An 18,527-nucleotide genomic window follows, 5' to 3' on the forward strand; every position below is an offset into this window, starting at 1 on the left:
CAAGATTTTTTTTCCATCAGAAATTGTTTTAGAAGAGGTGTACAAATCCATATATATGCATTAATGATATTGCACACAGGCCTAGTTCCTTCTTTTAGTGGAACTCTTCAACCCCAGGGAAGAACCCAATAAAGTTCAAACTACGTTGCGTATGACCTTAAATTATTATTATTTGATGCTGGTAATCCAAACGTCCCTTTTTGTTGCTGATAGGTCAAACATTGGCAAAGTTTAGCATTAAGATGCATTGACACATTTTTGAAGTTAGTATTTTCTGTATAATATATTTTAATAGCATTTCACACAAAAAATATATTAAAAATTTTATTTCGTCTTAAAGATATTGAAACTTAAAATATTTGGATGGGTTTGATTGACACATCCTTGCACTCTCACAAATTTTACTTTTATTCTTAATGCTTAGGAAAAGTGGCAATTTTGTTGTGTATTAATGAAAAATATTAAAACTTTAATCCAGAAAAATTATAATTTTATTCAGAGGAGAAATGTTAGAAAACTAAACCCATTCACAAGTATCGTCATTTCGCGCTAAGTGTTGTGTACAGAATTTAGCAAATTGATCACACCCGTGAAACGTACACAGTTTTTGTAAACAGGGAACGAGCGTTGTGATTTTTGATGTTTACGATTCACCGTGCGTGTTCAATTGTTAAAGTCTGTTCACCACATGCACGGACTGACAATATACTGTGTGTATGTTTTGCTCACTAACATTTCTACTCTGAATTTTCTGGATTATAGTTTTAATATTTTTCATTTATACACAAGATTGCTACTTTTCCTAAGTATGAAGAATAAAATTTAAATTTGTGAAAGATTGCTACTTTTCCTAAGTATGAAGAATAAAATTTAAATTTGTGAAAGTGCAAGGATGTGTCAATTAAACCCGTCTTAAAAAGTTTTAATAACTTTCAGATCAAATAAGATTTTTAATATATTTTTGTGTCGTAACATTATACAGAAAATATTAACTTCAAATCTGTGTCCATGCACCTTTAAGAAAATGTACCAAAATGTTAGAGAGTGGTCGAATCAAAAATAATATTTTTCGATTTGAACTGGTTACGTTTTTATTTACTCATTGTCAATTTAATTTGCTTGTCGAACCGCTCTTTTCTAAGGGTCTGCACTCATTTTTCCTCCAATGAACTTCTCTCCCCCCTCCCCAATAGCTGAAAAGTTTCTAACAGTCACTGCTTTTATGGGATTAATGAATTTAGCCAAATTTTTCATAAATTTCAGTAATATTAAAATTCAACGGACATACAATACATGTATTAGCAATATTTATTCTAACCAGAGGTCTCTGTCGAGACTGTAGCTCTACTGGTTTATACTTAAAACAGAGGAAGAGAAAAGTAGATGTTGAAACTTGAAACTTTAAAACAGCAATAAATAGAAAAATGATCCTTGCCACTCATCAATATAAAACCGATGCACAGAATTATGTATCTTAGTGTAGTCTACTTGTGTGCCAATTTATATTAAAATCGGACCATAACTGTCGGAGGAGTAGCATTTTGAAAGAATTTCACAGAAATTTTTATTTTTAGTAACCACAGCAACACCGTTCATCGAAATCAAAAACCAATGCATAGAATTATGTATCTCAGTGTAGTCTACTTGTGTGCCATGTTATACTGAAATCAGACCAAAACTGTAGGAGGAGTAGCATTTTGAAAGAATTTCACAGAAATTTCTATTTTTAGTAACCATGGCAACACCGTTCGAAATCACAAACCAAGGCACAGAATTATGTATCTTAGTATAGCTTACTTGTGTGTCAAGTTATATAGAAATCAGACCAAAACTGTAGGAGGAGTAGCATTTTGAAAGAATTTCACAGAAATTTCTATTTTTAGTAACCACGGCAACACCATTCATCGAAATCAAAAACCGATGCACAGAATTATGTATCTTAGAGTCTACTTGTATGCCAAGTTATATTGAAATCGGACCAAAACTGTAGGAGGAGTAGCATTTTTAAAAACTGTTTACAGACACACAGACGGACAGACAGACCGACGGACGCATTACTATCGCATAAGCTCTTCTGGTCTCTGACCAGTAGAGCTAAAAATGAGGCCGTTTTGCGAAAGAAAACAAAGTTCCTAGATAATTAAATATGAAACTTGTGCAGGCATTGAAAAATCTTTAGATTATAAAGGATGTTTTAAAGCTACTTGGACACAGATTTGAAGTTAATATTTTCTGTATAATATCACGAATTATATATTTTGATAGCATTTCACACACAAATTAATTAAAAATCTTGTTTCATTTAAAAGTTCAAATTTTTTGGCGGGTTTGATTGATACATCCTTTCACTTTCACAAATTTTAACTTTATTCTTACTCGTTAGGAAAAGTGGCAATCTTGTTGTGTATAAACGAGAAATATTGAAACTTAAATCAAGAAAAATAATTTTATTCAGAGTAGAAATGTTAGAAAGCAAAACTCCTTCACAAGTAGTCATTCCGAGCCAAATGTGATGTACAGAGTTACACTCGTGTTATGTACACAGTTTTTGTAAACAGGACACGATCTCTGTTATTATTGATGTTTACAATTCACCGGGTGTGTTCATTCGTCAGAGTCTGTTCACCACAACTGCAAGGACTGACAATATATTATGTGTTTGTTTTACTTTTGAACATGTCTACTCTGAATTTTCTGGATTATAGTTTTATTATTTTTCATTTATACACAACAAGATTGCCACTTTTCCTAAGTATGAAGAATAAAATTAAAATTTGTGAAAGTGCAAGGATGTGTCAATCAAACCCGCCAAAAAATTTGAAGTTTTAATAACTTTTAGTTGAAATAAGATTTTAAATTAATTTCTGTGTGAAATGCTATTAAAATATATAAGTCGTAATATTATAAGGAAAATATTAACTTCAAATATGTTTCCAAGTACCTTTAATTTGTTAAGAAAGTTCACCCCATACAATGAGAACATATTTCATGTTCACAGAGTCCATTCTTGCTACTGATAAGGTGTAAACTGTATTTTGTTTATTTGGTTTCTATTCTGAAAAATAGGGACGCAGCATTTTTGTGACATATATATTATGCACACAGGTCAAAACATCCTTTCAAAACCTATGCAAAATTTATCCAGTCAGTAATTAAAAGAATTTCAATATGGGAAACCCATCTTTCTTATACCTAAGCTCATCAGTTTTGTGTGATGTAAGATTAGCTGTGAAGAAAAAAGTAATTAATACTATATTTTCACACGAAAAAGACCAGCATTTCTATCATTTAAGTGCTTTAAATATTTCTTTTTCATATGGAAGAAAAACTCTGTAACTTCCTGCTAAAAATGAATTGCTACAAATTTAAGGTACAATCAATTCTTTCATTAAACACTACTTTTACATTTTCGAAAATATTTCACCATGAAACGAACTTTAACATTCCTTAGAAGTAAGGCATAATATATATAAACTGATTTGTTTGAAAATGTTTGGAGTAAACATTTAAATTCTGGGGGTGAGAAATACATGTCTGATAAAATTATTTAGTGAAAATAAGATTCAAAGGAAATGGTGAATCTGGAAAGGGGATGTCAGTAGGTCCTTCTCCCCTCTTGGAATGTTCTGATATTCCAAATTTTGTGTTAAACGTTGCGTAATTGTTGGGTAAAAATACCTTTTTTCTTAAAAAAATGCTTCTCCTTACTTATTTTTTTTTTAAATTAGGCTACATCACAGTTTCGTGACTTTGAAATCATGAGTGCAATAACGATATCGTGCCCTCATTTTCTTGTTTACATCAACAATTTTAACATAAAGCTGTCAGTGGAAAATAAAACCAATAATGAAGTCATCCTGTGACCTTGCTGACCCCAACAACTTAAACGTAAGTACAGGATGGACATATAATGAAATAAACCAATCAAGTAGAAAAATTATACAAAGAAAAATATATATTTTGAGGATTTTTTCTTCTGTTTTCGATGAAAAATTAACTTATATTTAAAGTTACATAATTTACGGTTCGGATGGCAATTTGAAAGTTTCATATTTAAATTTCTTATACTGAAAATAAATTTAAATGTCTTTATAATCTCCGGATCTTTCTCTATGAAACGTGACTCACAAGCGGTGTTTACCTGTTGATTTCGTTTGAGGTAAACACGAATACTATAAATACACTTAAAATACCCTGTTTGAAGTTAATATTTGATTGAAAGGGAGAAAATTGCGAGGTTTGCAAAAAGAATCTTAAATCGGTCCATTTAAGCGAACGTTGGCATTTATGCTCATTTTGCGTATTTATTTAATTTATATATTTATTAAATGCTTTGAATGCATAACGATAAAGGAGCTGATTTTGGTATAAATATCTGAGCCTACTGTATAAATATCAGCTGAGCAGTTTTGGCAACACCAGCAACATGTTCAAGTAAGTATTGTTAAAAAAAATGAAAGACTAAGGAAAAAAATGATTTTGTTTTTTTTGCTTGTAAAGAGCCATATAAAAATTATGTGCAAGCAAAATTTTCAATTTAATCAGGTGAAAGGGGGGTAGGGACTTGTACGATAAGGAAGGCGCAGCTTATAATTGCCACGATTTTTTAAATTTAAAAATTAAGGCAAGAATTTTACCAATGAGCAGAAAATTTAAAAAAAAAAAAATGAAATTTAAAATGTATTGGCAGTGTTTTTTTTTTTGGACCAATAGTAGAGAAAAAAAATGAAAATATAAATATTAAATTTTATAGAGGCTCTAACTGACCGTGTAAACTTCTGTATATTGAACTTAAAACGCATTTTAAATTGTGAACTTTATACTTTAATTATTTAATGAATACATTTTTTTCCAGGTGTTGTTTAATCATTGCATTGTCTTCGATAACCCTCGGCGTAGACGCCTTATACCGAGTCGACGTCCAAAAATTATCAGTTTGGACGGAGGGCTCAGTGCAATATTTCAATGGTCAGTGCGAGCTTCTTGTAGACAAGTCCTATCAAATAGGACAGGTGGTGGTGGAAATGATACTTGACACACCTACAACAAACTTGCAAGTAAGTGCCCATACATACATGAATACAATAAAGAATGAATAAGCCATGTGAAATGACTGTGATTTGACAAAAAGTTTATTTCAATCGTTGCAAATATTTCTTTTGGTTTCAGTATACTATTATTCAAATATTATTTTAAATACTAGTATCCAAAGATTATTTTCTAAAGTCTCACGAGTATTGAAACTATTCGTCTCTGAAATGCATGTACACATGTAGTGTTCACATACCAAATAGAGTCTTCATTCTTTGACATATTTTCTCAATATGTGTAAATATTTGCTCCATTTTTTTTTTTATTTTGAAAGCACATCTTTAAAGTATGCGTAAATTATTAATTTATTAAATTGGAATACAAAATCATGCTGCAATAAACCACTACATGCACGATAACATCTTTTTTAACGAACAGGAATCCCTTGCTGTACTAGAATTATTTGAAGTTTGATGACTAAATTACAATCACGATTTAATGGCATGACCTCTTAACCTTGGCAAAACTATACAGAACCTTTTATTTTTTCATTGCATGTCTCACAGATTTCTAATTCACCCAAATTACTTTAAAATAGATTAAATATTTGTTGAGAGAATTTCTTGCTGAAAAATGTAACTTTTCATTTTTCCTATAAGAAATTTTCTCAACAGTTGAAAATTTTTTAAATACAAGAAGCTACCTTGGGTGACATGGCATTCCTCGCGCTTTGTCCGGTTTTCTTACAAAGAAATCATTCCATTGCCCGTGCTACATGTAATTCTGAATCAAAATATTAAGTAAACATTTAAAATATCAGTTTTAATAAGATTGTAAAAATTAAATGAATATCTATTTTGCGCATATTTAATGTAGATATGGAAGTTGGAAGTGTCCGATGCCAGTAGTGACGGAACGGTATATTTACTGGACAATAAATATGAAATGCACGCGGGAGTGGAGACAGTAGATTTTATTTTTCAATATAGCGGTAACAGCATTCCTACTGGGGAATGTATTGTAAATCTTCCCTCCCCTAATCAGTCAACAACTTCGTCAACAACTTCCTCAACGACTTCCTCAACAACTTCCTCAACTAGTCCTCAATCCACTACCACCACTACTACCACTACCACAACGCCGTCACCAATTACGTCACAATCTACAGGAAGTGACGTCTACCAGGTGCCCGTTGTAAAGGTCCAGGATCCATGGTCTAGTGGATCTTCTTGGACATTTAAGGCCAAGTGCACCTTTGACGTCTCCAGCTCCTTTCCAACTGGGACCCTTTTCGTTGATTTGATGCTAAACCAGGAAACTTCTAATTTACAGGTAAACCAGTATATCAAGAATATCGAATCAATCACCTCTTTACAAACTTTTGATATAAGATATTTAGTACACCACATTTTGACTTGTTTAAGGGATATTGCAAATATATAGCACCGGCCAGTGTTTATATGTGCTCGGCTAGTAAAATATGCTCAAAGCCATGCATCTTTATGTTCCCCAAACGAAGTTGGGGAACATATTGTTTTTACTCTGTTTCTTATTATTATTTTTCTTCTTCCTGGGCACTTTTTTGTCCGCGAATGATCTCGTAAACTACATATCCAACTAAGGTGAAATGTTTTTAGGGTCAGTAGACATGTTATGTAGATTTGCGGAACGAAGGTCATTTTGCGCGCACGTGCTTGCAAGTGCGCGCACGTGCTTGCAAGTGCGCGCACGTGCAACACGTGAATGACCAATATAATGTATATTGCCGTAACTTTTCTATTTTTTGATGAAATGTTTTGAAACTCATAATGTAAGGATGTATTAGTAGTATAAACAAGATGACGTGGTCAATATGGCAAGATCTCACGCGCATGCACGTGCGCTACGCTCTGATTGGTTGAAACTTAAGTCTCAATATCTTTCTTGTTTTTTGACGAAATCCTTTGAAATTTTGAACATAACCATGCATTAGGATATCCTACAAAATGATGTATTGCAATTATCATGAAATCACGTGCATGCACGTGCGCTGCAATCTGATTGGCTGAAACTTTAAATAGCTATAACTCCCTTAGTTTTTCAACCAAACAGGATGGGATTTGGAACATAGATATATATAATGAACTTCTACAAGAAGGTATGGTCATCTTGCACATGCAAACGCGTGCGTGTACGAATGCTGCAATCTGATTGGCTGAAACTTTAAACAGCTATAACTCCCTTGGTTTTCAACCAAACAGGTTGGGATTTTGAACAAAGATATATTTGATGGACTTCCATAAGAAGATATGGTCACCCTGCACATACATACACGTGCGTGTACGTGCGCTGCAATCTGATTGGCTGAAACTTTAAACAGCTATAACTCCCTTGGTTTTCAACCAAACAGGGTGGGATTTAGAACATAGATAGATGTAATGGACTTCTACAAGAAGGTATGGTCACCATGCTCATAAATGCACGTGCGTGCACGTGAAATGGGTAAAATCTAAAATACACTTGAATGAGCGTTGTTGTTTTTTTTTTTTTAATACTTTTGGATTAAGTACTTTAATATTTAGCATAATAGAATATATAGATTGTGTAGAGAATATGATATGGTCATTACGCACATGCATCAACATGCGCAAGTGTTCAATGATAAAATTTGAATGAACATGGTACACTTCTGGGTAAACGTTGTTAAAGTCTCAAATGCATAAAGTTTGTCTTATTTAATTACGCTTACAGGTAATATGACTATAAAAGGGAGTTGGGGAGCGTTTGGGGAACATCTGTAACGGTCCCCGTTACAATTAGCACTAGTTTTTAAATATCACAGAATGTAAAGTGATTGAAAGATCCTAATTTATTTTTAAAAAAACCACTTTACGATGGACTAATGGATTAGATAATTTACATATTTGTAATGACATCTTAAACGAGCGAAAAGATATTCTGGATGCTCATAAAATTTACGATTTAACTGAATCCTTCACTTTATGGTGAGTTGTACATCAATATTACACTTGTAAGAAATATTGCATTAAATATAATATTAAAATCCTTTATAATACTATACTTGTACATGAGAATAAATTTCGCGAGTAGACGGAATCGCATAATCACGCGAAAATGAAGTTCTCGAGATAAAAAGTGATTTACAGTATCTACATGTATTCTAATGGATGCGTCCATTTTCTTCAAATTTTCATTGTCACGAGTTAATCCCCTCGTACCCTTTCCTTGGAATGGTTTATTGTTTAGGTTGATGGCTTCCGTAGCAGTATACAGTGTAGATGAAAATACAATACTTATCCCTATAATGATGGGAAATTTCACAGGAACTAATTAACTGTATTGTGCCGATTTTTGAAAATTTGGTAAACCGGTAAAGGCAAGTAAGTTTCTGCCTCTTTTAACTTCATGAGTATAGAATTCATGGTAAATTTAATTTTATGAAAAGAAAAGTCGCATTCGGCAGAGTCGTTAAAAGAGAAATTTAACCCATAATATTTCATTTTTGAAAAATCGTGATACAATTACTTTAAGAGAAAGTGAAGTGATAAAGATAAAATAAATTGAAACCGGATACCTCTATACAGGTAAAATAGATTAAAGTATATCCTTGTATTTAACTAACATTATTTAAGTCTGAGCGTACTTATTTGTAAGCAAAATGTACCTTAGTAAAATGTCAACTTATACACACGATTAAAACATTAATTTTTTGTCGCTTTTACGGTTTCCTTTAATGTTATTGGAATTTTATTACATGTGATGATCTTCTCTGATGGAAATGACTATGAATTATGTTTTTCATACTTCCGAGTGGAGAAGATATTGCTTATACAGTATATACCGCTTTTCTGGTTTAACTGAAACTGGATAATACATATATATGTTACACGAATCGGAAAATACCAATCAATCCGGAATAAGAGAGTCAATAATTTAAGCAAAATTTATATAAATTTATTTTTATCTTCTGATATGGATACAAAATTTTGTTTTTCTTCAATGATAATAGCGTGTTACGATAAACAGATGAGACCTAAAGTATATGCATCATAAATAGCATATATGAAAAATAATAATTCAAATTTAAATATCCAAAAATGTTAAATAATACATGTGTCACATAATAAAAATCATGAACTTGAAAAATGTTTCTTTGAATTTAAAATTGTTACAAGAAATAGTAGATCTGTGTCATATGTGAAGCCTGATCCTCACAACATCAAAGGTCCTGAGTCCACGAATAACCGTAGGACCCCCAACAACTTTTACTGCAACTTTTACTACTGTACAACGGGCTGACATTTTTCAGCAAAATTTGCAGATACTTATATATTTTTTAAAATCTTGACGAATCTGAGAAACTATTTCCATAAATTACAATATATGTCAAGTACTCAATTAACATTTTAAAATGTGTTGACATTTTATGCCAACACATGGAAACTCCAAATTAACATGACTGGTGCCTGTTAGTGAGAAAAGCTGTCTCGGGGGTAAACTAAATTTCAGGCCTCTCACAACAAGTGAACTCGGGACCCCTAACGCTGAGAGAAAAGGAAAGCCCTTTGGATTTTAGAAAAGAAAAAATGTCATTGATAGTTCATGAGAGAATGTATCGTTTCAGATTTGGAAAATGAATATCTTAAGCGATAATTTAAATGGTATTTATTATGAACTCGTCAACAAATACTGGGTATCCCCTGGGTTGTTTGAATTTAATTTCATCATCACCTACAACGGCAACAGGGATGATTATCCTAGAGGATCTTGTTCCACTAGAAACCTCACGCCTGGATCAACACAATCAACTTCTACAACAACGCAGTCAACTTCCACAACAAGTACGACAACAACGACGACACCAACAACAAGTACAACAACGACATCTAGTGGTGCCTCTAGTACCACCACCACCACCTTACCCCCGAACACATCACATAACTATGGCCTTGTCCTGGAAAAATCAATCCTGTTTTATGAGGCTCAGCAGTCTGGAGCTCTTCCTCCTGATCACCGAATATCCTGGAGAGGGGACTCAGCTCTTAATGACTTGGGAATAAACGGAGAGGACCTAACAGGAGGATGGTATGATGGTAAGATCATTCTGTTGAAAATGCTATAACATAAAGTTTTGTTTGACAAAGCTAGAAGAGTCAATAAATCAATAAGTTGACAAAAGAATCATTTATTTAGTAAGATGTAAATTCGTTGGTAAGGATGAACCATGAAATCCACGAACATTGGTCACCCAGGAACAAAGATTAAACCACAGTACAGACATGAACTTTTTTAATATTAAGCTTAATATATCTTGTCGTAGTGTTTTTTTCAAAGATGTTTTTCCCAGTTGAAATTGTGAAAAAAAAAATATATTTAGGATAAATAGATACCAGATTTCCTTCCTTTAAAAAGGGACAATATCGCTCTCATCTAGAATCTGTTGATTATATCAGAAACATTTACACTGTATACAGTTTACAGTATATGTTTTTTTAGCTGGGGATGGTGTCAAGTTTAACTTGCCTATGTCTGCGTCAGTAATAAACCTTGCTGTGGGTTTATACAAATGGAGAGACGCCTACGCTGCATCTCAACAACTCCAATATATGTACAAATCATTAAAATGGCCGCTCGACTACTTCCTCAAATGCTGGCAAAGTGATAGTCAAATTTACTATGCACAGGTACATATTCTGATTTTTCTTCTACAGTCATATACTTCATTCACACATTATGCAGACATGTGTTCAACTACATTGTAATAAAGTGAATTTATCATATGGGATTGATTCGTAGTAACTTGAAAGTATTTATATCTTACATTCGTTCATTAAAATATTTCATCTGCCGTTAATATTAATGGCTTATGAATAAATAAAAACATTTTCGATTTCAGGTAGGTAATGGTGATCTGGACCATGCTTACTGGGGTCGACCAGAAGATATGAACATGGACCGACCGCCATATTATCTCACCAGTTCCAAGAGAGGAAGTGACGTTGCAGGAGGAACTGCAGCTGCGCTAGCAGCAGGCGCCATCGCCTTTAAAAATGAAGGTCAGTCCTTTCATTATTTTAAAAGTCTAGGCAGCAAAAAAAAAATTCTGAAAAAATGTGTTATTTTGACTGTGTGCACTCATGCCACTCTGGGTACTGATTTTTCGGCAATTTCTGTCTCCATAGATCCTTCTTATTCATCTACTCTTCTGGCCAGTGCTGAGAGCCTCTATGCATTTGCAAAGGCACATCCAGGGACATACAACACCGATATTCCACAAGGTGCCCAGTTTTATCGGTAAGTCATTAGCAATACAACTATAAACTAAATTTGATTGTAGGCTTTTGTGTACATTATATGGAAGAAGAGAATTTTGTTGAAACAGTCATTTGTTTAATCTCTGTTGTAGTTCATCAGAGTATAAAGACGAGATATGTGTTAGTGCTGCTCTTCTCTACAATGCCACACAGAATCAACAGTATCTCAGTGACTCGGTAGACTTCTACAACAGCTATTCTCACAGCGGCTGGGCATACGACTGGGACGACAAAACCATGCTCTGTGACGTAGGGAATATTAAATTATTTTAAGGACAATTCAATTGTAATATCCGAAATGATTTTTATTTTTAATCAATATGATCAATTTCTACAGTATTTAAAAATGGCTAAAAGATAATGCATCTTAAATAATTTGAAAAAAAAGTGAAGAACGATTCTAGTTATTTTGGAATGATTAAGCAGCATTTAATTTTTTATTTCAAGATTCTTCTTTATGAAATAACCAAAGAATCAAGATATAAAACAGCTGTGCAGAACTTCATTACTTCTTACATGCCGGGGGGATCTGTGACCTACACACCCGGTGGTCTTGCCTGGAGGAATGGGGGCCACTGAGATACTCTGGTGAGGATCTAAGTTAAAAATGTAGCTTGTAAATGTGTGTGTGTGAATGCAATTTATTTGCACCCTTGTATAATTTAAACTTAATATGATCATTTTGTTTTTGTTTTCAGCAAATGCTGCTTTTATCGCCCTCCTGGCGGCTGATGCTGGCATTGGTAACGCAGCAACATATCGCCAGTGGGCGGAGTCACAGATTCATTATATGCTGGGCGATAACAATAGTGGCTTTAGTTATGTTATTGGTTATGGTGCTAACTATCCACTGAGACCGCATCATCGGGGAAGGTAAAATAACTGGTATTCATGGCAAACTGTAGAATGTTTCTTTTTTTTAAGACATATCTCCCATTATTTTTTTCATCAAAGACAAGGTAGGAAGGAGTGCTTTCCTCAACTTGCATAATAAATGAGTCTTCAAATCCATGTATTAGTTTGAATCATGTAGAAAATCAATTACCGGTATATCAAAGTTGAATTAAGAGTGGTTCCACTGTTCTATCCTTGATATCTCATCTTGTTTAATTAGTTTGCTTATTTTCTTGTATCCTTTGATTGTATGCATTGTCGCAATTGTTGTTGTCAGCTGTAAGATTCATGAACTCTGACTATTTATCATATAAGTGTATATTTTCGCACATTGATAAGATAAATTACATCTTGATCATTGGAATCAAAATATATATATATATATATATATATATATATATATATATATATATATATATATATATATATATATATATATATATATATATTACAACAAACAAGTGACTTAAATTTGTTTTTTCTGTAGTGTGAATATATAGTTGAAAATATAAATATATACTAGTATATATCTATATTTTTAACATAAGCCAAATTTTGTAATTAAGTCGAACAAGAAGAACTGATTTTAAATATCTGTCCAACATAAGAATTAATTTTGAAATGTAGTCTTGAACCTTTTTATTACAGTTCTTGTAAAGATGTTCCGGCTTCGTGTACCTGGGCAGATTTCAACAGTCCTGGCCCTAATCCACAGGTCCTACAGGGGGCGCTGGTGGGGGTCCCAGTTCGGATGATTTTTATGAGGACAAAAGAGACAAATACGTGACCAATGAAGTAGCATGTGACTACAATGCTGGTTTCCAGTCTGCTGTGGCAGGTTTGTATATGTCTTAATTACAATCATGTCTTAATTAAACTACAAACAATGGTCCTATACGCTTAACCCCGTTTTGGCCGTAGTTATACTCCAATATCTAATTCTGAATATGAAAAATGCGATATAGGTGAGCATTTGTCTTTTTGATTAAGTATTCATGCATTTAATACTTTATTTAAAAAAAATTAGTGTTGATAAGAGACAAATATTGCTTTGTTGTAAATATAAATTTTAAATATCTAATCAATGGATGAATCATGCCATAACACAAAATTTAACTCTAATTTTCAGGACTTCTTCACTTTGCAATGAACTAACTGTCTCCGGAAAATGCACTGGAAGGAAAAAGATATCTGCTGTGGTGCTCAAACATTGTTCTAATTATTTATTTCATAATTCTTCTACGCTATTTATGCTTGACTTTATTGTTATGTATAATTTTTCAACATATCGATTTGTGATCTAAAAAAGGAAATTTTGACAGTTTCACTGGAAAAAAACACCGATGACTTGTTAAAGCTGTTTTCTCATTTTTGTGGAACATCCATTTCATTTGTAAAAAAATATATGAGAATTTTGTTTTCGTATTTTTAATTTACAGTGTTATCTTTACCGAGTAGGAGCATACATACTTTGATATTGATATTAAAGCATAGCTTCTGAAAGGATTAATTAGCAATTTTGGAGAAAAAAAACCAAACAAGTAAAACTGTAATAGAGGCGATCTCAATGCTGTAGAATGTTAAGATACCTGTATTCCCTCCTTTAAAACAATATTAAAAATTGCATATTACAAGTATTAAAACTGTTCTAAATGTAACTCTTAAATTTTGAATGGATAATTTGTTGAGCATTATCTTGTATAGCTTATGATTATGAAAACCTATTAGCGCATAATATATACTTGTCGGTTTCGTACATCTTAAATAATTTCTGTTCATAATTTAATCATAAAATTATTATTATTAGTCTACTAAGTCATTCGCCTAAAGTGAACAGTAATATGTTAAACAATTTGTACTTTCAAATCTTTTTGAATGAATTTTGTTTACATTAACGTTTAAAAATCTTTTTCCTGTTTTTCACAGTTAATAAATTTATTTATTACTACATTAAATTGGAAGTAATCACTTTTTAAAATACAGAAGGTTTGATATTTTTTATGCAAAACTAGTATGTGACACGTAATTTGAGAGATATTACTTATCATAATAACGTTACAATACTTCATTTTTAGTCTGCCAAACAATGTTAAAAAATACAAATTTAAAATAAATAATTGTTAAATGTAAATCTTCAATGAAATAAGTATTTATAAATGAAAGAATCTTTGATTTTTTTTTATTTCACTTAAGCCCCCACATGAGGTATGTTAGTACAATAATTGTTTAACAATTGAACAAATAAACATGTGAACAGATAGTATGATAAACTACTAAAATATCTTTGATATGGACAGTACTGACGCTTGTCAAAAACTGAAAATAAATATTTACATTGTAGGAAGTTCAGGCATGCAAAAATTAAAGAGCAGATTTACAACACTTATCTAAGCCTATTAGTTCATATACATGTATATCAGAAGTATTCATCAAATCACAAAAAGATATTCTGTTTGGGTTCATGTTAATATAACATGTCTTAAATTTCTGTATTTCATTCTTTAAAATAGGACAATTAAACAAATAGTGAAACTCATCACCAAGTTCATTAATTGTTATTCTAGAGGTTACAGTGTCTATCAGATCTATCAATACTACAAAATCTACCAGCTTTAATTGGCAACTTATGACTGAGTCATACAAGGAAATTTACATATAAGAGGTTTGATCCAAAAGTTCGTAGAATTTCTTCATATTTTATTTATTTATGCCTGAAAGTTGTTGAAAATTACAAATTAAAATATAGAGACATGTGAAATATTTTTTTATGATAGTAACACTATGGAAGTTGCCATAGAAACGGATGTTTGAAAATGCGAGGAGACATTTACTCGTTCATTATCATTTTGTTCTTAATACGTGAAATGAAGGGAAAAAAGCACAGAAAGGTTTTAAAAAACGAAAATTATGGCACTATAATGAATGCTTGACTTTCATAAACCTTTGTGTGAACGTTTTATTAATTTAACTGTACGTTTATTGGTTGATTATTTATTATTCATTTTTAAATTGTTAGACAACGTAGAATTTCGGTGACTTTATAAGTTTTTGAAATGCTGAAAATCAGAGTAAAAAATACTAGAAATAATTATACAACCAAATGGCTTTTTAATAAAAAAATGAAAATAAATATTCATTGGAAAACTCTTCCACAAGCACTTTAAAGCGTGAATAGAGGGTGGCATTTGTTTATTGTAAGAAAGAGACTTTTTAAATTGTTACTGAATGACAGAAAACTGGCAAAAATGCACTAAGTAACTGGTTTCCAGTGGCGTGAGAAATTTAACAAAAGTAGAATTTCCATAGAAATTGATTAAAGGTATGGTCGACTTGTGAAGGATCAATTGTTCCTCGTACACAAATTAAGCGTCAATAGACGTTGACCGCTGACTGTGCTTGACATTGCTACTGAAATTGGAACATCATGCAAAGATGGGGAGTATTTTTGAAATATGAAAGTGATATGAAGTTCAGTCGATGTGAGAGGATGACCAGATTTTTCTTGAGAGAAAAAGGAAGCATTTCGAAGAATTATTTAGTCTAATTGGACATACTCATCTTGACGTTACGTCGAAGTCTCCCCCGGATTTTTCAACTATCCATGTTCAGAAAGCTCGTTTGATCTCATTGGTAGTTGGAACGTGGTGAAATTTTCCAGTATTGTTGCACAATATAACTCTATATAATAAATACGCCTATTATTTGCTTTCATCAAATCACGATAAAATTTTAGAAAGAAATTCCAAGACACACTCGTATATATAATCTAAGATCATTTGAAAAAGGCCTAAGTAACAGTCAGCGCTGTTAAAAGGGGTTGTCTTTCTTTCTGTTGTACTTTTTTGCATTACGAGGACGTAAAGACGTTAGACAGAACCCTCGTCTGATCATTTAGTTCGCGTGCTAATATGAACTTAACTGTATCTTTTCAATGTGATCTCAGTTGTGCCTATGCACTTTGAATATAACTTATAAAATATAACTTTGAGTCCTAACGTTAAATTTGAAAGGCGATGGTTTTTTTTTTTTTTTATAGAAATACTACGTAAAAACCTAGAATATTTACCGTGTAAAACCAGACTTGGATTTCATTTTGAAAAAAAAAAATAAAGAACCTACATGACATTATTTACTGATAAACTCTTTAAATATATATAAATGAGTGTACAAGCTCGTAATGTCACATCACACCGTATAATTTAATGCATAATAATGCATTGTCTTTGACTCCATGTTTTTTCATAAAGTGAAAAAAAATGTTAACCTCAGTACTTTCAATCTCCATCCCTCCCTCCCTTCCACAAAAAAGACTAGTGAAATTTTCGTATGGAATTTTGTTAATTATATATAATTACTAGGTAATTAGGCAGCTTTTATACTTTGGCCGACTGACAATGAACTCCTGCTGTGAATGGACACTATTATCATGACATAGATCTAAAGTGTGATTTATCAATCTAAAATCATTACAGGTTTTTAAATAAGAATAGCTCAACTAATTAAACTGTGTTTTATAATTCCTAAAATATCTTTATTTTCTAAATGATGAAGAACAGCTATTTGATGCATGATCACATCGTTTTAAATTACCAAATTCGTTTCAGTTTTAAAAAAAAATAATTGAAAGCACGGATTCCTTAAATTGGGCAACTTTTAAAATTTAATTGATGATAAATCCCCTTGTACAAAAAGGTTCATCATAATTGTTAAAAAAAATAGATTATATATTTTAAAAAAAAATTAATACATTTTAACACCAACGACTCTGGAGTGAGAATTAGATCGTTGGATTTTTAACTCCATGAACTTGAACTTCTTAATAAACGATGTTTCCTTCTCTCTTAAATTAATTAATTGTTTTTAATTAAAGTACTATTAGTGATAAAAAAGATTTTAAAAAAGCACTACATATTTTCAAACTTTGGAGTCTTAGTAGGCTTTGACACTAGAAAAATTATTTATATGAATTGAAAACAGTTTGAACTATTCAAAAGAAATATATTCAATAAATAATAATAATGATAATAATAATAATACTTTATTTAAAGAGGGTGACTCAATTAGTGCGAGCACTATTCTTCCTTGAGGCCCTCTATGACAAGTTAAAAAAGGCAGTTAAATGTAGAATACACCATTTATTATGTTATTAATTTTTATACATCAGATGCACGGAATCTTTCAGATCTTCGTGTTTGTGTTACATATATTGCCAAAATACGACAAAGCATTTCAGCATTTAAATTTGTTTTAATTAACGTATCTATCACTTAAGCTGATCAAAGTTCGATGTGGAGCTATTCTTTGTCCCAAATCAGGGTTACTCGTGTTGATTCTGATTGTATCATTTAAATTTGTCAAAGCACCCTGTATTCTTTAACGTTGTGCAATTTTTCAAAGTAATCAAGGTGTTGGATATTATTTTCTGGGTCAAGTGGGGAAAATGAACTGTATATACGTGATTTAGAAAAATGAAAAATATATACTTCTCATCTTGGATTTTTGTAATATTGCTTTTAATTGAAGAAATCGGTGAGTACAAATTTCATTTATTTATTTGATATCCCAAAAGACACCTTTTTTTTATCTAATCATTTCTTAAGATCATTTCTTTTATTTCTAATCTTGGTCAACTAATTGTTGTAAAGCATATAGTAGAGTTCAATTACTTTTTTTGCTATTTTTTCTGCCATACTATTTTTAGAAGGTTTTATCATATAGGCGGAATCTTCTATTCTAATATTGAAAGCCCGCCATTTGATTTCATGAAAAAAAATAGCAAGTTACTTGTTTGATTTATTCACAATCAAATCATTGCATTATTGAGGCATATGAATTTATTTCTGAGGTGAACAATACACGCCATCGGGGTTTGGCTGATTTCAAATGATTGTATATATAATCTTTAAAAAGTAAATTTAGTTTATAGAAGCATGTATGACCCATGGGCCAAAAATGGGGTCCAATAAGGTAAAATTCTTCAAAAATCTTTTCTAGAAAGAAATGAGGCTAAATTTTTGCACCAAATAATTTGTAAAGAAATCGATTCTAATATTATGAAATGGAATAAAGATCCCTTATCATGTTGCAGGGCGATGATGAAAGTTTAAAATAAATCAAATTATGAAGTTTTGATTTGAAAAAAAAAAAACCAAAAACATTTGCATTGGCCATTATGTACTTTTTTCAAATGAAGTTTTTTTTCCTTTTTGTGAAAATGATTCTTAAAATTTCCTCTTTTCATAGTAAACCATGCTTTTATTTTTATTTTTTAATATAAAACACAAATTG

The 18,527-nt window shown here is 31.7% G+C and overlaps 1 protein-coding gene across 1 annotated transcript; it reads left to right on the forward strand.

Annotated features, from left to right (window-relative positions):
• The first annotated feature begins 4,250 nt into the window (after nt 1-4,250).
• Nucleotides 4,251-14,028, forward strand: LOC134265434 (uncharacterized). Its single transcript, XM_062747672.1, is given in 14 exon segments — nt 4,251-4,434; nt 4,856-5,057; nt 5,908-6,363; nt 9,656-10,124; nt 10,528-10,715; nt 10,928-11,087; nt 11,214-11,325; nt 11,438-11,594; nt 11,793-11,904; nt 11,907-11,933; nt 12,044-12,218; nt 12,888-12,970; nt 12,973-13,077; nt 13,369-14,028. Coding segments are annotated over 14 exon segments (2,280 nt in total). The 5' UTR covers nt 4,251-4,426; the 3' UTR covers nt 13,395-14,028.
• The last annotated feature ends 4,499 nt before the right edge of the window (nt 14,029-18,527 follow it).

This window comes from Saccostrea cucullata, unplaced genomic scaffold (genome assembly GCF_032062105.1).
Source record: "Saccostrea cucullata isolate Sc308-1 unplaced genomic scaffold, CSIRO_AGI_Scuc_v1 ctg1803, whole genome shotgun sequence".
Lineage (NCBI taxonomy): Eukaryota > Metazoa > Mollusca > Bivalvia > Ostreida > Ostreidae > Saccostrea > Saccostrea cuccullata.